General features: G+C 34.2%; 2 protein-coding genes across 5 annotated transcripts in view; one reads left to right on the top strand and one right to left on the bottom strand.

The window, feature by feature from the left end:
- The window catches only part of ARL13B (ADP ribosylation factor like GTPase 13B), a 67,122-nt gene that overhangs the window by 26,439 nt on the left and 20,752 nt on the right, over positions 1-19,931 (bottom strand). The gene's annotated exons all lie outside the window — the stretch shown is intronic.
- On the top strand, positions 299-13,508 carry STX19 (syntaxin 19). Its single transcript, XM_049628038.1, has 2 exons — positions 299-384; positions 10,940-13,508. Exon 2 carries the CDS (start codon positions 11,065-11,067, stop codon positions 11,947-11,949), a length of 885 nt encoding a protein of 294 aa, XP_049483995.1. The 5' UTR covers positions 299-384; positions 10,940-11,064; the 3' UTR covers positions 11,950-13,508.

The following is a 19,931-nucleotide window of genomic DNA, read 5'->3' as shown; positions in this document are numbered from 1 at the left end:
TACAGAGCCTGTGCCAAATGCTCTATGTAGGCAGTTTAACAAGGACTTCCTGTTACCGGCTAGCTCCAATGAAAACGATCTTCCTTTAATCTAAAGAATAGGCAGCTAACAGGCAAAACCGGATCCTCCAGGTGTGAAGCAAGCAAGTTGTTCTTCTCATTTGATACTAACAGCAAAAGGACAACTCTGCGTCTAACTTATTTGACTTCATTATTTGGCTTTCAATTACATTAACTAGATGAAAACCATACAGAAATTAGCCTGTGAACTATAAGACACAGGCTTAAATAATTTGATTGAAACGTTACAGATAATTCAGCTGTTCTCTCAAGGGCAGGACTCCAACACTGCAGGTGGAAAAGCAACAAAAAGAACAAGACAAAGGTAAATAAAACTACTTTTTTGTACTTTTCAATGCAAGACATCCATAGACTGAAATGTGTGACATTTAAAAATAGCTCAACAGATAATTAAAGTTACTGGTTTGCCTAGATTTCGACCAGGTAACTGATCTGTTCATTTATACTCCTATATCTTGAATAAGGTTTGGGTTTAGAGCTCTTTGAAATAAACCACTATAATAAAAATCAACTTTTTCTTTTAATTCCTTTAAAAAATAACTTCTCATTTTGGAAACACTAGAAAATCAGATCTTCTAAAAACAAACTTAAAATGCTTTCTTTTGTAGACTATAAATTAGTCATACTGTGCTTACTTTCAGAATACTTTTACATTTAATTGTGAAAAGACGCTTATGTCCATACACATATACACATTGACACACATGTATAATATTTTTAAAGTTAAGATAATTTCCTGTAAGATCTTAATTTCTTCATTGTTTCTGAAAATCTTTTAAATTGGAAGAAATTAGATAATAACTTTGTTATAAAAGGACTACAGTAAAAATATCAAAGTACTCAGAGTTTTAATGTTTCAGTATATTCTATATTCTATATTTTAATGTTTAAGTATATCCTAAGTACTTAAATTATAAAACTTAATATAAATATATTTGATTTGATGGTTTTAAAACTTAAGTCAGTACTATTTAAATGCAACATATATATAGGTAGTCTGATACGTTCAGAATTAAGTAATCTATAGAAGCTTAACCAAAACCTATTTTATTTTTTGATATTTCTTCAAAGTTATTTTATAATTCCTACCATGTTAGATCTTAATAAATAGCCCATTTTCAATCAAAATAATAATGACTTTTATTAAATGTTTTAAGGGTGGACTTGAAAGTTGGCTATGATATATTTAGAACACATTGTCTCCATGGCTATGTAGTTTTAAACTTAATATAAAAATCTTTTCATGTATGTACAGCTTAATAAGATAAGTGGGAGTTCAAAATTATACCAAAGTCTTAAATATTTAAACAAAAATGGTCTTACTGTTACATTACACAAGGTAATTTAACAATTTATTTACAACAAATGAGGAGAATAAAAAAGTACTGAAAGACTGCATTATAAAAAATATGAGAATTTAAACTCTGAGAAAATATATGCAATTTTCAATATTTCTTTTTAGTTTGCTTTCCATATTTAAGCAGCCCAAGAGGTGAATTTTCCATGAACAGATGCTTTCACTTTGAATTAGGAAAATGTTACAAGTTGTCTTCACACATAAAAGCAAAAGAATACTCTATTTCATGTTGGATAAAAACTGGTTACATTTATTAAAATAGTGTGTATTTAATACAGTAACTGTAGAAAGAAATTTCTTACTAAAAAAAAATCTATAAATCTGTAAATATCTGTCTCAAGGTATATGTTTCTTAAAGCATTAGGTAATTTTTACTCATATTTGTTTCTGAGAATGTTCCCTGTTTGTAATAGGGTGGAGAAAGTTTTACGTCATACAAAGTTTACTTTTCTATTTCCCAGAACAAATTGTCAAAGTTGATTACCATATTTATAAATTAGTCTTCTTTCTTTTTGCAAATATCCTATTTAAGCTCAAGATAAGTCAGTTATTAACAGTACAATTAAAAATTGTATAGCAACACAGTAAACTAAACATACTGACAGAGGATTCATATTTGGATAGAAATCTTCCAACATTAAGAAAAATACATTTAAGGTACAGAAAGATTATATACAATGGTAGTCTCATCAATTTCATGTAGCCTAAGCAATTACACATTTATGGCTTCATGAACTCTGTCTCTTCCAACTTTCAAATTCTAATATACTTATATGTCTCACTTTACTTAATATTCTAATTTATGAAGCTGTAAAATTAAGAGGTTAAATTGGAAATAGTTATGCATGTACTTATGAAAAGGTAACTACTAGGAAATACAATTTATATGTAACATGTAAGTGCAACTGAGTACCTCCTACATTAAGTCAATTTTGGGGCAGATTAAGAAGAATTTAAGGAACATTCTGAACTATGTTAACTCTGTAAAGATAATCACCTATGACTTTCAGTCAAGATATACAGATATCCCACCCTCTTGCTACAAACATATGGAAGTACGGGGTGCCTGGGTGGCTCAGTTGATTAAGGTTTCGACTCATGGTTTCAATTCACATGATTTGTGAGATGGAGCCCTACGTCAGGCTCCACACTGACAGCGCGGAGCCTGCTTGGGACTTCTCTCTCCCTCTCTCAAAATAAAACACATTAAAAAAAAAAAATGTAGACATGTTTGATGTAGTCTTAAGGGAAAAAACACAAAATTTAAAATTGCATCATTACATTTGAAGTAAGAAAGGGAAATTTCCAGATGCTAGAATTGAAGAGGAGACACACAGCCAAAATGGAAAGCAGGAATTAAAGCTAACTCCATACAAATACTTTACCTTAGAGGCTGCAGTTTAGAATTTGTGCATAATAGGGGACTAAAACTGAGCTTCCTAAAGTGGTAAACTAGAAAAAAATAGAATATAGTTCATATACAGTTACAGGAAAATCTGTTGGATTTAATGTCAGGATTACAGTGGGAGGTGAGGTATCCACTGAGGCTATAAAAATCAGTAAGAAAAAAATCCAGACCCATATGTATATACCTGGGCTATAGAAAAATCACTAGAGAAAAATCAAGCCCATATTTATAGTACCTGGGCTAAGAAGGCAAACTCCAGAGGGCCCTAGTCATGCCAAAAACAAACAAACAAACAAAAAAAAAAATGGGTTAAGGATGTATCCATAATGCAGAGCACTCAGGACATCCTTGTATAATATAATCACCTACTACTGACAAAGGTCACAAAATACACCTGCCCACCACCAGAAGAAACAGTCTGTGGCCACAACAAAGGAATTTATTCCTAAGAAACCAGAAATAATCTAATAATTTAAGGTATCTTTAACATAAATACACTTTAAATTAAATGTTCAAAAGAAATATGCTGTCTCTCAAAAAAATAAAATAAAACATTTAAAACAAGAAAAGAAAGAAAGGCATTGGATCTATAAATGAAGATCAACACAGTATAAACTGTATCGCTGATTTTATATAAACATTATTTATTATAATATGCATGCCATGATACATAGCACTGAAAGGAAGTCTGTTTTTTCTTTAATATCAGTAACATATTTACACCTACAGAATAAAAGATGTGGAATATTTACTTGTTTTTTTCTGGAAAAATTATTAATATTAATGAATAGAAAATACTATCAATATATTTTGAAGGATTCCTTGAAGCATGTTTTATTCAAATATTAAAATGTGAAAAAAAATATTAAAATGAGGTACACTAGGGAACTAATCTTTCAAGAACAGAAACCCAGGAAAAGACAACCTTAACAAGGGTGAGAGTCAAATGTGTTGGTTTCCAAAATCAGTGACAGTAAAATTTACTTTTCTAAAAGCACTTACAAAGGCATACTGTGTTACAATAGCAATCTGAAATATTCTATTCCTTAAAACATTTTTTCAAACTATGATGCTTGAGAAAAAGGCTTTTGATGGCACTGATCACTTATTGCTAATTAAAACAAACAAACAAACAAAACCATATCTATCCAGCCATAAAAATGTTAGAGGGGGTTGTTTCAGGATTTGTTCTAAACCATGCCACCAAGGAGAAAGTTGGGGACATTGCGGTTCTTGAGAACTGTGAAATTTAAGCATTGCCAAAAACTACTTAGCCATAGATAAGCATTAAACAGGACTTAATTTTCATGAATATAAAAATCAGAATCTGTTTTGTTTTGGTCCCTACCACCCCCATCTCTCATCTGAGCCTCTAATACTCAGCCTTTTCTTTTTCCCATGTTATCAAGGATAAAAGTCAGTTTTTTCAAAAATAAAAGTGCAAAAAACAACATAACTATATAAAGCATAGTATATACATTGTAGCTGTAAGAATTCATAGTAACAGGTTAGTAGAAAACAGAAATCTGTGTACATATATAGAAATGAAGTATTACTTCTTATCTCTCTTATCTCAGCCTATGACTGTGAGCCTAAACAAAATATAACAATACCTATCTCTACCATGGTATCAAGGATAGGATTCAAAGATTCTTGGAGACTTTCTGTAACATAGGTATATGAGATAGAATTAAATCTTTTTCCTCTTCTAAACTGTAAAGTGCTTAATTTGGTCTAATTATACTACAGGTTATAATAAAGCTGCAAACAACATAATTATTTTAGCTCTGATATACTATATTACCTTCTACAAGAACTTTATTTTTTAGTCTTTATAGTAATTATACTAATTTATTATAGTACTTATACTAAAAACACTATTTGATATAGATCAACTTCATTTAGAGCATATTTCACTAGGATAACCTATTTCTAGTCACTATAGAAATCAGAAAAAGAACAGATCTGCAATCAGGTAGTCTTGTATCTGAATGAGGTTCTGCCACTTTTTAGTTATGTGGCCTCTGGCAAGTCCCTTTACCTTTCAGACACTAAGAAAGTTAGAGGAATAGCTAAGAAAGTTAACATCCAAATAAGGGGAATTTTAAAGAAAGTAATACAAAGAGAATGGAAAAGATGAAGTTTTTGAAAAATTAGGAACCTCCTTTCCCCCCCCGAAAAAAATCCTAAATACATCAATTTTCCAGACTGAAAAATCATTCAACTTCCAGCAAATAAATGCAAAAAGATGTACCCCAAGTCATGTTATTGTGAAAATTCAGAACACTGAGATTAAAAAAGAAAAGGCCAAGACTTTTATGAAAGGAAGGGGAAAAAAACGATCCTATTTAAAATACCAGGAATTCTATGGCAGATTTCTTAAGGGCGACAAAGAATGTTAGATAAAAATGCAGCAAGGTTTTCAAAATTCTATGGAATATAATTTCCAAGTAAGAATTATATCTGCAGAAAATCTGTCATTCCGGTATTAAGGATAGAATAAAAATGTTTTCAGAAATATAAGTGATCACCACATTTATGTTTTAAAAGGAAACTATGGTATGCCCCCAAATCAAGGGAATAAACCAAGAATAGAGATGAGGAACTAGGGATCAGGAGGAGATAATACACAAGAAAAGAGAAACATAGCTGCTGTGTAGTAAATCAGGTCATACTAGAGGGTTTCGAGAAAGAAGCCTCAGAAGATGGAATAACAACATGAAATAAAAGAAAAAGAATACCTACTATATTTGAATATATTAAGAGGGTATTTTCAGTTCAAGTCAAGAGTTTAGAGTGAAGTAGTAATGCACATGTACAAAATTAAGCAACTAAAAACCTGAGGTAATTAGTATTTTCAAGAGAAATTTAAAAGTTACATGGTTCTTGATCTGAGTAGTGGTTACATGGATGTGTTCACTTTGTGAAAAATCATCAAACTATACATTTTTATTTGGGACACTTTCTGTATATGTGCAAATACTTCAACAAAAAGCTTTCTTAAAGTGAAAATACACATTTCCTAGCCTTATCCACTGAAAAGGCCTAGAAACAATGAAAAAAATTATCTGAGAAAGAAAATATAGCCATACTACCTTTTGTGACTCTGGTATATGTAATATTTGGGTAGTCAGAATAATGTAAACACAGAATACTAACCAAAAATTGTGATATAACTATACTGAGAGGGAAAAATTGAGGGAAGACTGGGGGTATAATGTGGTTAAACCACATCTTTCATAGCAGAGATACAATAGAATATTTAAAACTGAAAAAGCGGAAACACCTATGGAAGCAAATTACCTAGAAACAGAGAGTTTAAAAGTAACATACAGCTAAGGGGCTGGAAACAACTGCCTTTGGGAATGGGAAAATGGAAATGAGGCGTGGTGGGGCAGGCAAGGGTTGGCTGTATATCTTTACAAGCTTTGAAGTGATTTGACTTCTTAAACTGTCTATGGGTGCTAATTTGAGGAGGAAAAAAATCATATTTTAAAAGCCAATTTAAAAAAGACAAAGTTTTGGGGATGCAAGCTGGTGCAGCCACTCTGGAAAACAGTAAGGAGGTTCCTCAAAAAACTAAAAACAGAAGTACCCTACAACCCAGCAATTACACTACTAGGCATTTATCCAAGGGATACAGATATGCTGTTTCGAAGGGGCACATGCACCCCAATGTTTATAGCAGCGCTATTGACAATAGCTAAACTATGGAAAGAGCCCAAATGTCCATCGATGGATGAATGGATAAAGAAGATGTGGTATATATATATAATATATATATATTATATATATATATATATATATATATAACGTATATAATATTTATATTATATATATTATATATATATATAATGGAGTATTACTCGGCAATCAAAAAGAATGAAATCTTGCCATTTGCAACTACGTGGATGGAACTGGAGGGTATTATGCTAAGTGAAATTAGTCAGTCAGAGAAAGACAAAAATCCTATGACTTCACTCATATGAGGACTTTAAGAGACAAAACAGATGAACATAAGGGAAGGGAAACACAAATAATATAAAAACAGGGAGAGGGCAAAGCATAAGAGACTCATAAATATGGAGAACAAACAGAGGGTTACTGGAGGGTTGTGGGGGGGGGGTGGGCTAAATGGGTAAGGGGAACTAAGGAATCTACTCCTGAAATCATCGTTGCACTATATGCTAACTAATTTGGATGCAAATTAAAAGAAATAAAATTAAAAAATAAAAGAAGGAAATTCTACATTTGCAACAACATGGATGAAACTGGAGGACATTATGCTAAGTTAAATAAGCCAAACAGAGAAAGACAAATGTTGTATTGTATCACTTACATGTGGAATCTTAAAAAAAAAAAAAATTTGATTTCATAGAAACAGAATAGAAATAGAATGGTGGCTGGGGAAAGACTGAAATGAGCAGAGATAGGTCAAAGAGTACACACTTTCAATTTAAAGAAAAATAGGTTCTGAGGATATAAAGTACAGCATGGGGACTGTGGTTAATAATATGGTGTATATATTTGAAAGTTGCTCAGAGTACATCATAAGTATTCTAACCATACATGCAAAAAAAAAAGGCTAATTATGTGAAGTGAAGGATGTATTCATTATATTGAAACTGGTAATCATTCCACAATGTATATGAAGTCATCACACTGAACACTTTAAAAATATACAATTATATTTGTCAATTATTCCTCAATAAAGTTGAGGGGGAGATTGGAAGAAAAGCAGTGTAAAATAAGGAAATTACCTCAGCCAAAAAAAATAAAAAAATAAAAAAAGACAAAGTTTACAAGCAACCTGACATCCTAAGCACTAAGGGGAGGGGTTTATTGTAAGCATCAATAAGGTAATACCAGAGAGAGCATATAGATAAGGAAGTAATAAATAATGCTAAATCAAACAAAGAACAGTAGGGAGCTATTCAAGACACATCATTAAGCTAACTGACTTTTTAGCATCAACCTCCCTCTACACCAGAAAGAGGGTGAGTCTTTACCAGAAGTATATAGTAGATTATGGGTGGTAATTCTGCTTTCACAAAGTTGCCACATGAGAAAAAGTTTCTACAATCACTTCCCAATGTTTTTGAGTGTTTTTAAATATCTTCACCAGCATGATCATCAGACATTTAATAAAATACTGAATACAAAAGAGCATATAGATGATCCCAGCTTTATGTAATATATATATATATATATACACACATATATATATATATATATTCTGGGAAATTTATATTATAGATCTCACACTGGAAGAAGCACTAGCCTAGAAGCCAGGAAATCTTGCATTATTTAACCAGTACTACCATTAACAAGAACAAGCTCTGGGTAAGACATTTAACTTTTCTGATTCTCAACTTTCCCATAAGAAAAATGTGGAAATTGATTAGCTAACTTATAAGGCTTCTTTCTGGAATCCCATTCATTGCCTTGGCACCCCATTTCCTACAGCCTGGGTACTATCCCATGGCTCTTCATCTTCTCAACAGTAGGTCTCATAGTTCAAATACCACCTTAGAGAAGATTTGCTTAATTGATCCATCAAGATCTAAAATTGTCTCATTTATTTGTTTAATTGTATATTGCCCATCTCCCCTCAGAGAGTAAATTATTCCAGGACAGGTACTATTAAATAAATACTACAGTATTTAAAACTTTGCATATAGTAAGCCTCAATAATTATTTGACAGAATGTCAGTCCTTTAAAACCAAAGGAATATTATTAGGACACTGGTTTAACTTTTCGTGCAATGCAGGCCTCATTTCCACATCATCAACTGGGTCATCAATCAAGAATCTTGAACATCTCCAGTGACAACAAGCCTATTAACTCATGAAGCAGTTCATTCTATCTTGGGACAACTCTACTCATTTGAAAAGTCTTCTTTACACTAAATCAAACCTCTCTCCATGTAATTTCCACTCATGTCTCTTGGATTAATGCCAAGTTAAGTCTGGTCCCTCTTATACATACAGACCTACACATTTCAGAAAACAGTTGTAGATACTCCCTACATCTCTGTTGCAGGAAAAGTATTTCCATTCTTTTCAGTGATTCTCCTTGTATTATGTCCCTGAGATTGTCTTCCAATCTCAACCTTCCCGTGATAGTATGGAAATTCCCAATTTTTGAATTCTTATCTCAAAACATCAGAACTTAACACAGTCCTTCTCTCATTTGCTTTGACTAACATAAAGTCAGTGGAACAAATATCTTTCTTAGTCAATCTAGACATGACAATATTATTCATGAAAGCATAATGATTATTCTGATATAAAGCTCATAATCAACTAAAACCTGCAGTTATTTTGATCAGCACTGCATGAAGATAGGATCTTCCATTTTATAGATGTAAAGATGCTTTCTAAACAATTAGTTGCAATATTTTATATCCATCCTGGTTAAACATAATTTTGTTCCTTTTAGTAGAGTGTTCTATGCTATTTTAATCTTTGAATCCCAACTCTGTACTTGAAGATCTCTCCAAATTATGTGTCATCAACATATTTGATAAGTATGCCTTCTGTGACAACACCCAAATCACTGATAAAAATATTTGCATAAGCAATATCAAACACTTACATCCCATAGCATAACAGCATAACATTAGCAATACTGGCTGATTTTTCTCTGGCTTATACTGATATTATGTGTGGTTCAACACACTATTTGTAACTCCCCAACAGCTTCTTATCTGCAAAAATATCATGAAAGGCATTATTAAATGCCCTTCTTAAGTCAAGATGTTCTATGAAAATAAAGTATTTTATTAACATAGATTGTCTTTTTAAATATATTTTTGTTTTTATCTAAATTCCAGTGAGATAACATACACACACACACACACACACACACACACACGTCCATAATTTGGAAGTAAATAATACTGCTATAAACATAGGGGTACATGTATTCCTTTGAATTATTACTTTTGTATCCTTTGGGTAAATATCTAGTAATGCAATTGCTAGATCATAGGGTAGTTCTATTTTTAACTTTTTGAGGAAACTCCATACTGTTTTCCAGAGAATACATCAGTTTGCATTCCCCTTACTCATTTCATTTTATATATACGCCTAACAATGAGTGTATATATATTACATATACATAAATCAATATATGTACATATAAATTATATATGTATATACATACATGTGTATAGACCTAAACACATATATATGTATATATAAATTATATATACTTTAACTTGGCACCCCGTTTCCTACAGCCTGGGTACTATCCCATGGCTGTTTGCATAAATTATATACATATATATGTGTGTGCATGTATATGTGTGTGTGTATATATAATGTACACCAAATTTAATCCTGTGGATAACGACCAACACAGGATGTGATGTCAACCCTATCAGCACCCCAAAATAGCATTTTATATATTGTCATTTCTGAAAAAATAGCACTTAATATGAATTGGTAGAAATTTTGTTCTAAGTCTGGATATCTTTGCAAAGGAATGCTAAGAATAAGGAGTCAGCATAATCAAACCAAGCATATGTGGATATAATGGATATGTATATATATATACATATATATATATATATATGTGTATATAATGGATAAAAAAACAGTGCTATGTCAAATGTGTTAATCAATCTAGAAGCCTCAGAAATTAAAAAAAAAATCCAATATTATCTATATTGCTTCCATCTTTCCTATGGAATCTGCCCTGTCACTAAAATGCATATTTAGCAAATTAGTTTAACATTACATAGACCAAATTAATTAGGAACAATATCTTTAGTAATAAGGGCATTTTCAAAGTGCCCTTTTACTCCTAAAAGTTGAAGATATGGTCAAATCTTCCATTTTAAGATATATCCTCTAGATGCACAAAAAGCTATTAAATGGCAGAATCATGAGATGAGACTGAACTACTTATTTGGGGGCAACTGTATCTCTATCACTGCTTTCTCAGCTATTTCACCCAACCGAACAGGACTCATAGTAGGCCCACAGGGTATGCAGTAACTTATAAATTATTTTACATTACTTTTCCTATTCAGTTATCTTTATGAGGAAATACTTACTGATTTTTCTAATTTTTCAAACTCTTTTCAGAAAACTAGGAGGATTTTTCCTGGGAGACACACATTAGCTATGTGAAGCCAACCGTTACTGAGAGAAAATGCCAAACTTTTCTTTGTTCAACACAATCATTTTTGCTTCTTAAAAGGAAACGGAAGATGAAAGACCGACTTCAAGAACTAAAGCAACGAACAAAAGAAATCGAACTCTCCAGAGACAGGCATGTGTTGACTACAGAAGCAGAAGAACAAGGGGTGTTTTTGCAGCAAGCTGTTATTTATGAAAGAGAGCCGGTAGCTGAGAGACACTTACATGAGATCCAAAAACTACAGGAGAGTATTAACAATTTGACAGATGATGTTCAAAAATTTGGGCAGCAACAGAGAAGCCTGGTGGCTTCAATGAGAAGGTTTAGTCTACTTAAGAGAGAGTCTAGCATTACAAAGGAGATAAAAATACAAGCAGAACACATTAACAGAGGTTTGGATGATTTAGTAAAAGAAGTTAAGAAGTCAGAGGCTGAAAATGGTCCATCAGCAGTGGTGACAAGGATACTTAAATCTCAGCATGCTGCGATGTTCCGCCAATTTCAGCAAACAATGTTTGCATACAATGACACATTAGCAGCAAAGCAGGAGAAGTGCAAGACATTTATTTTCCGTCAGCTTGAAGTTGCTGGAAAAGAAGTGCCTGAAGAAGAAGTAAATGATATGCTTTATCAAGGCAAATGGGAAGTTTTTAATGAAAGCTTACTTACAGAAATCACTATCACTAAAGCACAACTCTCAGAGATAGAACAAAGACACAAGGAACTTGTTAATTTGGAGAACCAAATAAAAGATTTAAGGGACCTTTTCATTCAGATATCTCTTTTAGTAGAGGAACAAGGAGAAAGCATCAACAATATCGAAATGATAGTGAATGGTACAAAAGAATATGTTAACACTACTAAAGAGAAATTTGGACTTGCTGTAAAATACAAAAAAAGAAATCCTTGTAAGGTATTGTGTTGTTGGTGTTGCCCGTGCTGTGGCTCAAAATAAAGAAGCTATTTTAGACATTTTTTCCAGTAGTAGAATGAAGGATGTCCCATATTTCAGCATCTTTCTTCATTTTACAGATCCATTCACATACCTTTCATCATTATTAAGTCATAATTTTCCTCTTCAGCCCTTATCTGCTAGACCAACAGAAACTTCTTCAGTCAGGGACAAAGCAAGTCATTTATTAAACCAAAAACAGTATAGCTAGTTAACTTTAAACTCACAAGTTAACTACTAAAAATGAGATCAATGATCTTATGTTTCCATTCAGGTACCAAGCTCTATTATGTATTTTGTAACTTTTAATGCCTTAACAAGATGAATGTAAGTGACAACTGCTTAACCAATCCTTCTGGCTCATTTGAGAGCATTTCAGTGGTAAATTAAGTGCATGAAACAAGACCTCAAAAAGTGCTATATTAAAATCAAACCAGAAGCTGTGTCAAATCTTTTATGCTCAGATGGGTAAGTTAACTCGGTGGTCAACAAATCATGGAAAAATCCAACTATGTACTGAATGAAGAGTCTGGTTGGTAACTGAGAGCTGAATCTAGCTTAAGGCCTAAGAAAGTAAGGCGCTGTTTTCCTGAACTTGGGTCCATTCAGGACATTGTAGTACAGATCAGGAAGGTTGGCAAAGAAAGTAAAAAATAAAGGCAACTGCATTCTCAAAAGATTCTCTATCACTTTACGGTGAAGCTGAACACTGCACAATGGTCTAGGGATATAGTCTAAACTCACACAGGAATAGAGTTTTGGAATTCACATTTTAATGGAGAAAGCAGGTAAAAAACAAATACAAATATTAGATACTGTTAAGCTCTTGGCAGAAACTTAAGGTATTGAGAAACTGACTTTTGGAATGGCTTCTTTTCCTTGGGTGGTCAGTGAAGGCCTCTCTGAAAGGGAACATTAAATGAATATCTAAATGATGAGGACAAGGAACAGTATATCCCAGGCACAGTACAAAGGACCTGAGGATGATATAACTTATTCTGTTTAAAGAAAAATGAGCAGTACAGCTGTATCATAGTAAGAAAGGAGTAATGAGGTAAGAGATAAAGTTAAGAAAGGTCAGCAGGGGCTAGATGAAAGGCTTTGTTGGCCATGTAAGTCCGAAGTTTACAGCAAGTATAATCAATGTAAAGCCCTGAGACTGTCTCTAGCCTGAAAATGACATTATGTAATTTATCTGAGAAAAATCATCTTGTCTGCTGAATGTGGGTTAGAATGGATTTGAGGCAGATGAGTGGAGGACAAGGATGCAGGTATAGAAAACCACCAGAAGGGTAATGCAGCAATCCCAGTAAGAGATGGTGGAAGCCTGGACTAGGATGGGAATGGAGGTGGTGGTGGGGGTAGCATTACTAACACTCAAGGTTAATAAAGTGTGTTATGTCTCAGCATTGTTCTAATAATTTTACAGTTTTGCCCACAAAAACACTAGGTATGGTGAGGTTAAATAACCTGTCCCAGGCCACAGAAACTGTGAGAATCAGAATTTGAACCCAGGCTGTCTGATTCCAAAACAAATTCTTAACTACTAGGTACTATATAAGTGGCGATGAAAAAAAAATGAGACTAACTTGTGATAGATTTCAAAGCTAGAATCTACAGGAGACTGATTGGATGATCTCGTGACCCTGGGATCATGACCTGAACCAAAATCAAGAGTCACAGGCTCAACCTGCTGGGCCACCTAAGTGCCCCAGAGGTGGGTGATTTTAGAATGAAGTTACCTAAAAAGTTTGTAGATCCAAAAAAATCAAATACCCAGAGAAGAGCCTGAGGTATTCCAAAATTTCCACCTAAAGTGGAAGAGTTAATAAAGGAGATTGAGAAGAAACTATTAATGAAGTATAAGGAAAACCAAAAAAGTGTGCTACAATGCAGAGTGTTAAAAGGACAAAGTTTAGGAAGAAGTCAACCTGAAGTAAAATCAGAACAGCAAACTGACAATGGATTTGGCAAAGTGAAGACAAATCGTTGACTCGAACATGAGCCATTTCAAGGATTTGCAGGGATACAAGCACAAGAGAAGTACGCTGAAGAAAATGCGATATGAAGTATAGCAGCCACTACGAAGTATACTTTCCAGCTATGTGAATAGAGAGGACTGTGAAAAGGAATGAACTGCTTGAGAAGAATGCAGGGTCAAAGGATTCCATAACACTTAAAGTTAAGAAGTCCAAGAGCACATCCTGCTAATGGGAACGATCCACACTGGCAAACTCTTGATATAAGAAATGGAAGGGATTATATGCAAAAGTAGAAAGGATTGGGATCTATGGTACAAATGGAGAAGGTGGCCTTGGATAGGAGCAGAAGCACTTTTTCCATATTACAGTCTCGAGAAAAGGCAATATTTAGGAATAAAAGCAGATAGTTGAACAAATTTGGTGGTCCTAAATGAAAGAATTCTTATATAAGTTTCTACTTCCTTAAAGAACTAGGAGGCAAAATTATTAGTTGAAAGCACAGCGGAGTTGATGGATAACAGGAATATACATATACATAACCTCCTAACGCTATAAAATAAATTTTAAATTATAAAATACAAAGAAATTGAAGAGCTTTCTGCTGTGTCAATTATCAAGTATTACCAGAGAAAAAGATGTTTCATCTATGTCAGCTCCTAATGTTTAAAGAACTTTATAAAAAAGATAAATTTAAAACCAATGACAAACTCTCCACCTAATCAGGTGGTGATAAATTTCTTCTGCCCCTTCTGAAGTTGCACTATATCCTTTTATCTATGACATTACTGATACTGGTTTATAATTGTTCCCAAATTGTTTATCATGGAAACTGAGAGCATTAAGTATTATTTAATATTCACTAGCATAATTATGTCCAAAAGCGTTTGTAAAACTGTAGAGTTCTATTAGTATTTATATCTGCACATAGTGCTTTTACAGAAAGACAACACAGAAAAGATTCATGGCAAAGCAATATATCGCATATAATTTTCACTGCTATATTTTAAAACTAATTAGAATCACCCTGGGAGGACTGGATGGCTCAATCAGTGGTGCAGTGAAGCGTGACTCTTGATCTTGGGGTTGTTAGTTCACGCCCCATGTTGGGTGTAGAGAAGGGCACCTTGGGTAGCTCAGTTGGGTAAGCATCCGACTCTTGATTTCAGCTCAGGTCATAATCTCATGGTTTGTGAGATCAAGCCCTGTGTCGGGCTCTGTCTGCACTGACAGCACAGAGCCTGTTTGGGAATCTCCCTCTCTCTCCTCTGCCTCTCTCCCCAGCTCATATGTACGAGAGAGCGTGTGCTCTCTCAAAAAGTAAATAAATAAACAAAATAAAGTAAAATCTTAAAAAAAAAAAAAGAATCACCTAACCTAAGCAACAAAAACAACAGAATACTTAATTAGTTGCTTAACATATTTTATATGTTATCCACACACTAGGCACTAAAAGTATTTTTTTTCCCTTAAAATGATTACCTTAAAGGGAAAAACTTACTAAGCATTAGAGGGACAATATTAGAAAATCTACTGGTAAAATTACTATGAGCACCTGGGCTCATGTTCTCACCTACTAAACTATGTCATTTTCTGTAATCAAAAGCTTCATGTAGCCTGAATTCATATAATGAGACATTTTAAAAGCTCTCCTAATTCATCTCCATCCAGACACAGCATATCATCAACAATAACTATTCATATCCATCATCAATCACACTTGCAAAGCCACTAGTAAAGCACTGCACTAGCTGCTTTAAATACATGATCTGAAATTCTCATGACAACACACTTACTAAAATCCTTATTTACAAGTGTAGACACGGAAACTCAGAGCAAGTAACCTCCCCTAGGCCTGACTTCAAAGTCAGAGGTTACAACTTGCAGCTGTAAAATAAATAAGTCATGGGAAGGAAAAGTACAGCATGGGAATACAGTTGATGATGTAGTAAGTGTATGGGGACAGGCGGTAACTACACTTACCACAGTGAGCATTTTGTAACGTATACACAATTGCTGAATCACTATGTTGTACACCTGGAACTAGTATTACATGTCAACTATGTTTCAACTAAAAAAGAAATTGGAGGGTATGTTGATTCCAGTGCTATTCATACTACTGCAAATGTTACTCACTTTTTTCTATTTTTTTAAAATTAAGTTATAAATTGTTAAAGCAAGAGTATACGGGGTACATGAGGGTAGATAATATATTGCATACCTTAATCAGAGTACAGGTTAATCTCTATTGTACCTAGGGGAGTAAAAGGAAAACTTTCTAAGTAAATAAACAGGTTAACATGATTACAGGGCAATAAGTTTGAATAGCATCCATTTTTAATCTCTTCAGTCACTTTTACTTTTCTACTGAAATGGTTCACATGATTATATACAGCTGGATACAAAAAACAGAATTACAATATTTTACATCTACTTTTAATACAAGAGGTATTTAACCACTAAGTCCAAAGAAGTAAAGTGACTTGCCAGACTCATAAACAAATGCACACCAGCTCTTAGAATTCAGGTTCCAGATTCTTCATCTTCTCTCTAAACCCATGGTTTGTCAATTTTTCACCATTATTTCAGAGATTTTCATCAAAATATTATGCTTATTAAGTAGTAAAGCTATAGAACTGTAAAAGATAACTTCTGAGCTAATAAAGCACAGAAGCCTAATGATGTTCTATGATTCTGACCTTTCAAGAGAACTCTCAAGGCTGTGACATAAAGTGACATTTGGCTGAGGCTTCATTTGCAGTGACACATGCTATCAGGCTGGTGTGCAACAGCACGTCAGGCAGAGCCAGAGACTGTCTAGGACCTTCTACTGTGCTGATCTAACTTTGTTCCCATAGCATGAAAGAATTCCGGCTCCACCAATTTGCAGTTTTGTGATTATAGACAATACTCTAATTTTTCAGGTTTATTTCCTTCTGTTGAATGGCTGAATTTTCTCAGAGGTCTGATATTGTTCTCTGTTTGTTCATCATTCTAGGGTGGGAAGAGAAAGTTATCTAGATGTTGAAGTTAGTTCTGAGAGGCTTTGTGGGTCCTAAATCAGCTAGTTTAGGCTCAGTCAAGGGAGAAACAGAAGAAGAGATGAGATGCTGTCATTAAATTTTGCTCCTGATCGGTCCAGATGTTTGTGGACTGGAAGGAAGCAGCTAAGTGCAACAAGGGGCACTAGAGCCTGCCTGCTAATTCAAGTAACCTTGCCCTGCCTCTCCACAACCCACCAGAGCTTCTAGCACTGAGCTTAGCAGGGTTCTTCCCACTTATTACCTAGTGGACTCTTCAATGTCATACCTATTACATGCTAGGGTTGTATCAGTTAAGCACAATTTCTTATCTGCGTGGGGCAGTGAAGACTACCTGAAGGCCTTTAAGCAGAGGAACTGTAAAATGATCAAATGTGTATGCTAAAAAGAGCTCTCACATTCTTTATATACTCCTGCATTGTTTCACTTGTTACAGCATGTACCAGTTTTATAAAACATCAAATTTTTTGGTAAAACACCAAATTTTGTAAAGTTGAAAAACATCAAAAAAAAAAAAAAAAAAAAAAAGAAAAGAAAAAGGTTCCTGCTAGCAATGCAGAGGAGAGCTTGGAGGATGGAATAGACAACAGAGAGACTGGTCAAGACCAGTAAGTAACACAGGGGAGGAATGTAGAGGGGATGAAAGGAAGCACATCAAGGCGAATAGAGAGGGAAGTGGAGACTCAAGCCATATTAATACAGTAATATCAACAAGAGGAATTACTTGTAGGTCAGAGAGAAAAAGGTAAACAGGAGAATTTCCAAACACAGGTTTGGGGTAGATATTTAAGAGGGGTTTAGAAACATATGAAAGACGATGAAATACAGGGGCTCCTGGCTGGCTTAGTCAGAAAAGCATGTGACTCTTGATCTTGGGGTCATGAGAGCTTACTTAAAAATAAATAAATAAATGTATATACATATATACGTATATGTGTGTATATATATATACTTTTTTTTTTTAAATAAAAATTAAGGGGAGTCTGGGTGGCCCAGTCAGTTGAGCGTCAGACTCTCGATTTTGGCTCAGGTTATAATCTCACAGTTCATGAAATCGAGCCCCACATTGGGCTCCACACTAATAACACAGAGCCTGCTTGGAATTCTCTCTCTCCCTCTCTCTGCCCCTTCCCTGCTCATGTGTTTTCTCTCTCGCAAAGTAAGTAAAACTTAAAAAAATACATAAAAGGTAAAAAGGTGAGGTACAAATTATTATATATTATATACAACAGTATATATTATGAATTTTGCAAAACTATGCATAGGAAATTCATCAGAATGTTAGCAGTGGTTGGCTCTGCATGGTCAATCAACTTTTTTTTTTTTTAAGTTTATTTATTTATTTTGAGAGCGGGGACTAGGGGTGGGGGGACGCAGAGAGAGGGAGAGACAGAATCCCAAGCTCTGTCAGCACAGAATCCGATGTGGGGCTTGAACTCACAAAACCTGAGATCATGACCTGAGCCGAGATCAAGAATCGATGCTTAACCAACTGAGCCACCTATGCACCCCTTGATCGACGTTTTTGAACTCACTCTTCCCTACATGTTCTAAATTTATTAACAATGTGCTCTTTTTGAATGTTTTGTATACTTTTTAAGCACACTCATTTCAAAAAGCAGTTTACCTTTATTAATAAGAACCCTTTGGTTGTAAAATTCCCCAGATGAAAATTGGTCAAATGGCAAATCATTCTATATTTCACAAGCATATTATAGTATCCATAATGAACTCTCATGTCTTTGTGAGATCTCACTGACCACAAAATTATAATAGTGAAGCAATCCCCTAGTTGGAGGTTTTCTGGGTTTTTTCACCTCTATTCTGATAATCTATTAGGTGAGGGAGGTGAAAGAATTGGAAGCAGGCCTCCTGCTGTTATTTGATTCTTCAGTGATAACTGCAGTCGCTTATGAACTGCATGCTCCCATCTCGGGGCTTTTCCACATACATCTGCCTGACTGCCTCTCTCTCCTCAAGTGTCATCTCCTCAGTAAGACCCACTATGATTATCCTGATTACAAGAGCAACATACCCCTGCCATACCACCACCATAGGATAAGAGATCTTTACTTTTTTTTCAATATACTTATCACCGAATGTCTGCTATAACTTATTTATTACATTTACTGTGTGTCTCCAGCCCTAGAATGTAAGCTTCTGAGGCCACCCATGGATTATATTGTTTTGTTCCCAGCGGTATCCCCATCACCAGAACAATGACTAGCACATAGTGGATGCTCAGTAAATATTTGCTTCATTAACACATGCACGAATTAATAAATGAATAAATTCAGTAAATGACTATTAGGTTAAAAACTACACACACGATTATGTTACACATGAGCATCGGTCTTCTCAGTCATTAATACTTTTTACTTTAGAAGACGCTGGTTCTTTGCTTAAACGTGTAGAGACTAATTAAGCCTATGTGGTTCAACAAAATTCATTCTTCATATATATGTCTATTAAACTTTCCTTCAGATTCAATAAAGGTAAGAATTTATTACACAAATCACTTTTCTAATTGGTTAAATGTGTAAAAATTAAGCCATAAAACCTGTACCAATAAATAATGCCATAAAGTCTTACTTCGTGTAATCAGAGCTTCCAAACTGCCTCATTTAAAAATGTTCATTTACTACTGAGAACCACTAAGAAACTCTGCTTATAATTTCTCACTTAACCATGTGGTAAGCAGGTTGTTTTTTTTGTTTTTTTTTTAATCGTCAGTAATGAAACAAGCATGAGGAAAAAGGACAAGAAGGCAAGGGCACACATTCAACTCGTTCTGATTTTAAGAGCAACTTAAAGAACTTTCACTTTATACTACGTCCTATAGGTACAGCACCATCTGGTGTTTACTATGCAGAAAGGCTATGAGGGCAGGTGGTGTAAAAGTCCTTTGTCACTTTGTAAAGAGTGTTAGGCAGCTGGACAAAGTGATACAAGCATATGACTAAGT

This window comes from Panthera uncia, chromosome C2 (assembly GCF_023721935.1).
Source record: "Panthera uncia isolate 11264 chromosome C2, Puncia_PCG_1.0, whole genome shotgun sequence".
NCBI lineage: Eukaryota > Metazoa > Chordata > Mammalia > Carnivora > Felidae > Panthera > Panthera uncia.
This window is presented reverse-complemented; position numbering and strand designations above follow the sequence as displayed.

What these genes read in the sequence shown, in the direction of transcription:
- STX19 (XM_049628038.1), top strand. Translation starts at nt 11,065, where the DNA reads ATGAAAGACCGACTTCAAGAACTAAAGCAACGAACAAAAGAAATCGAA.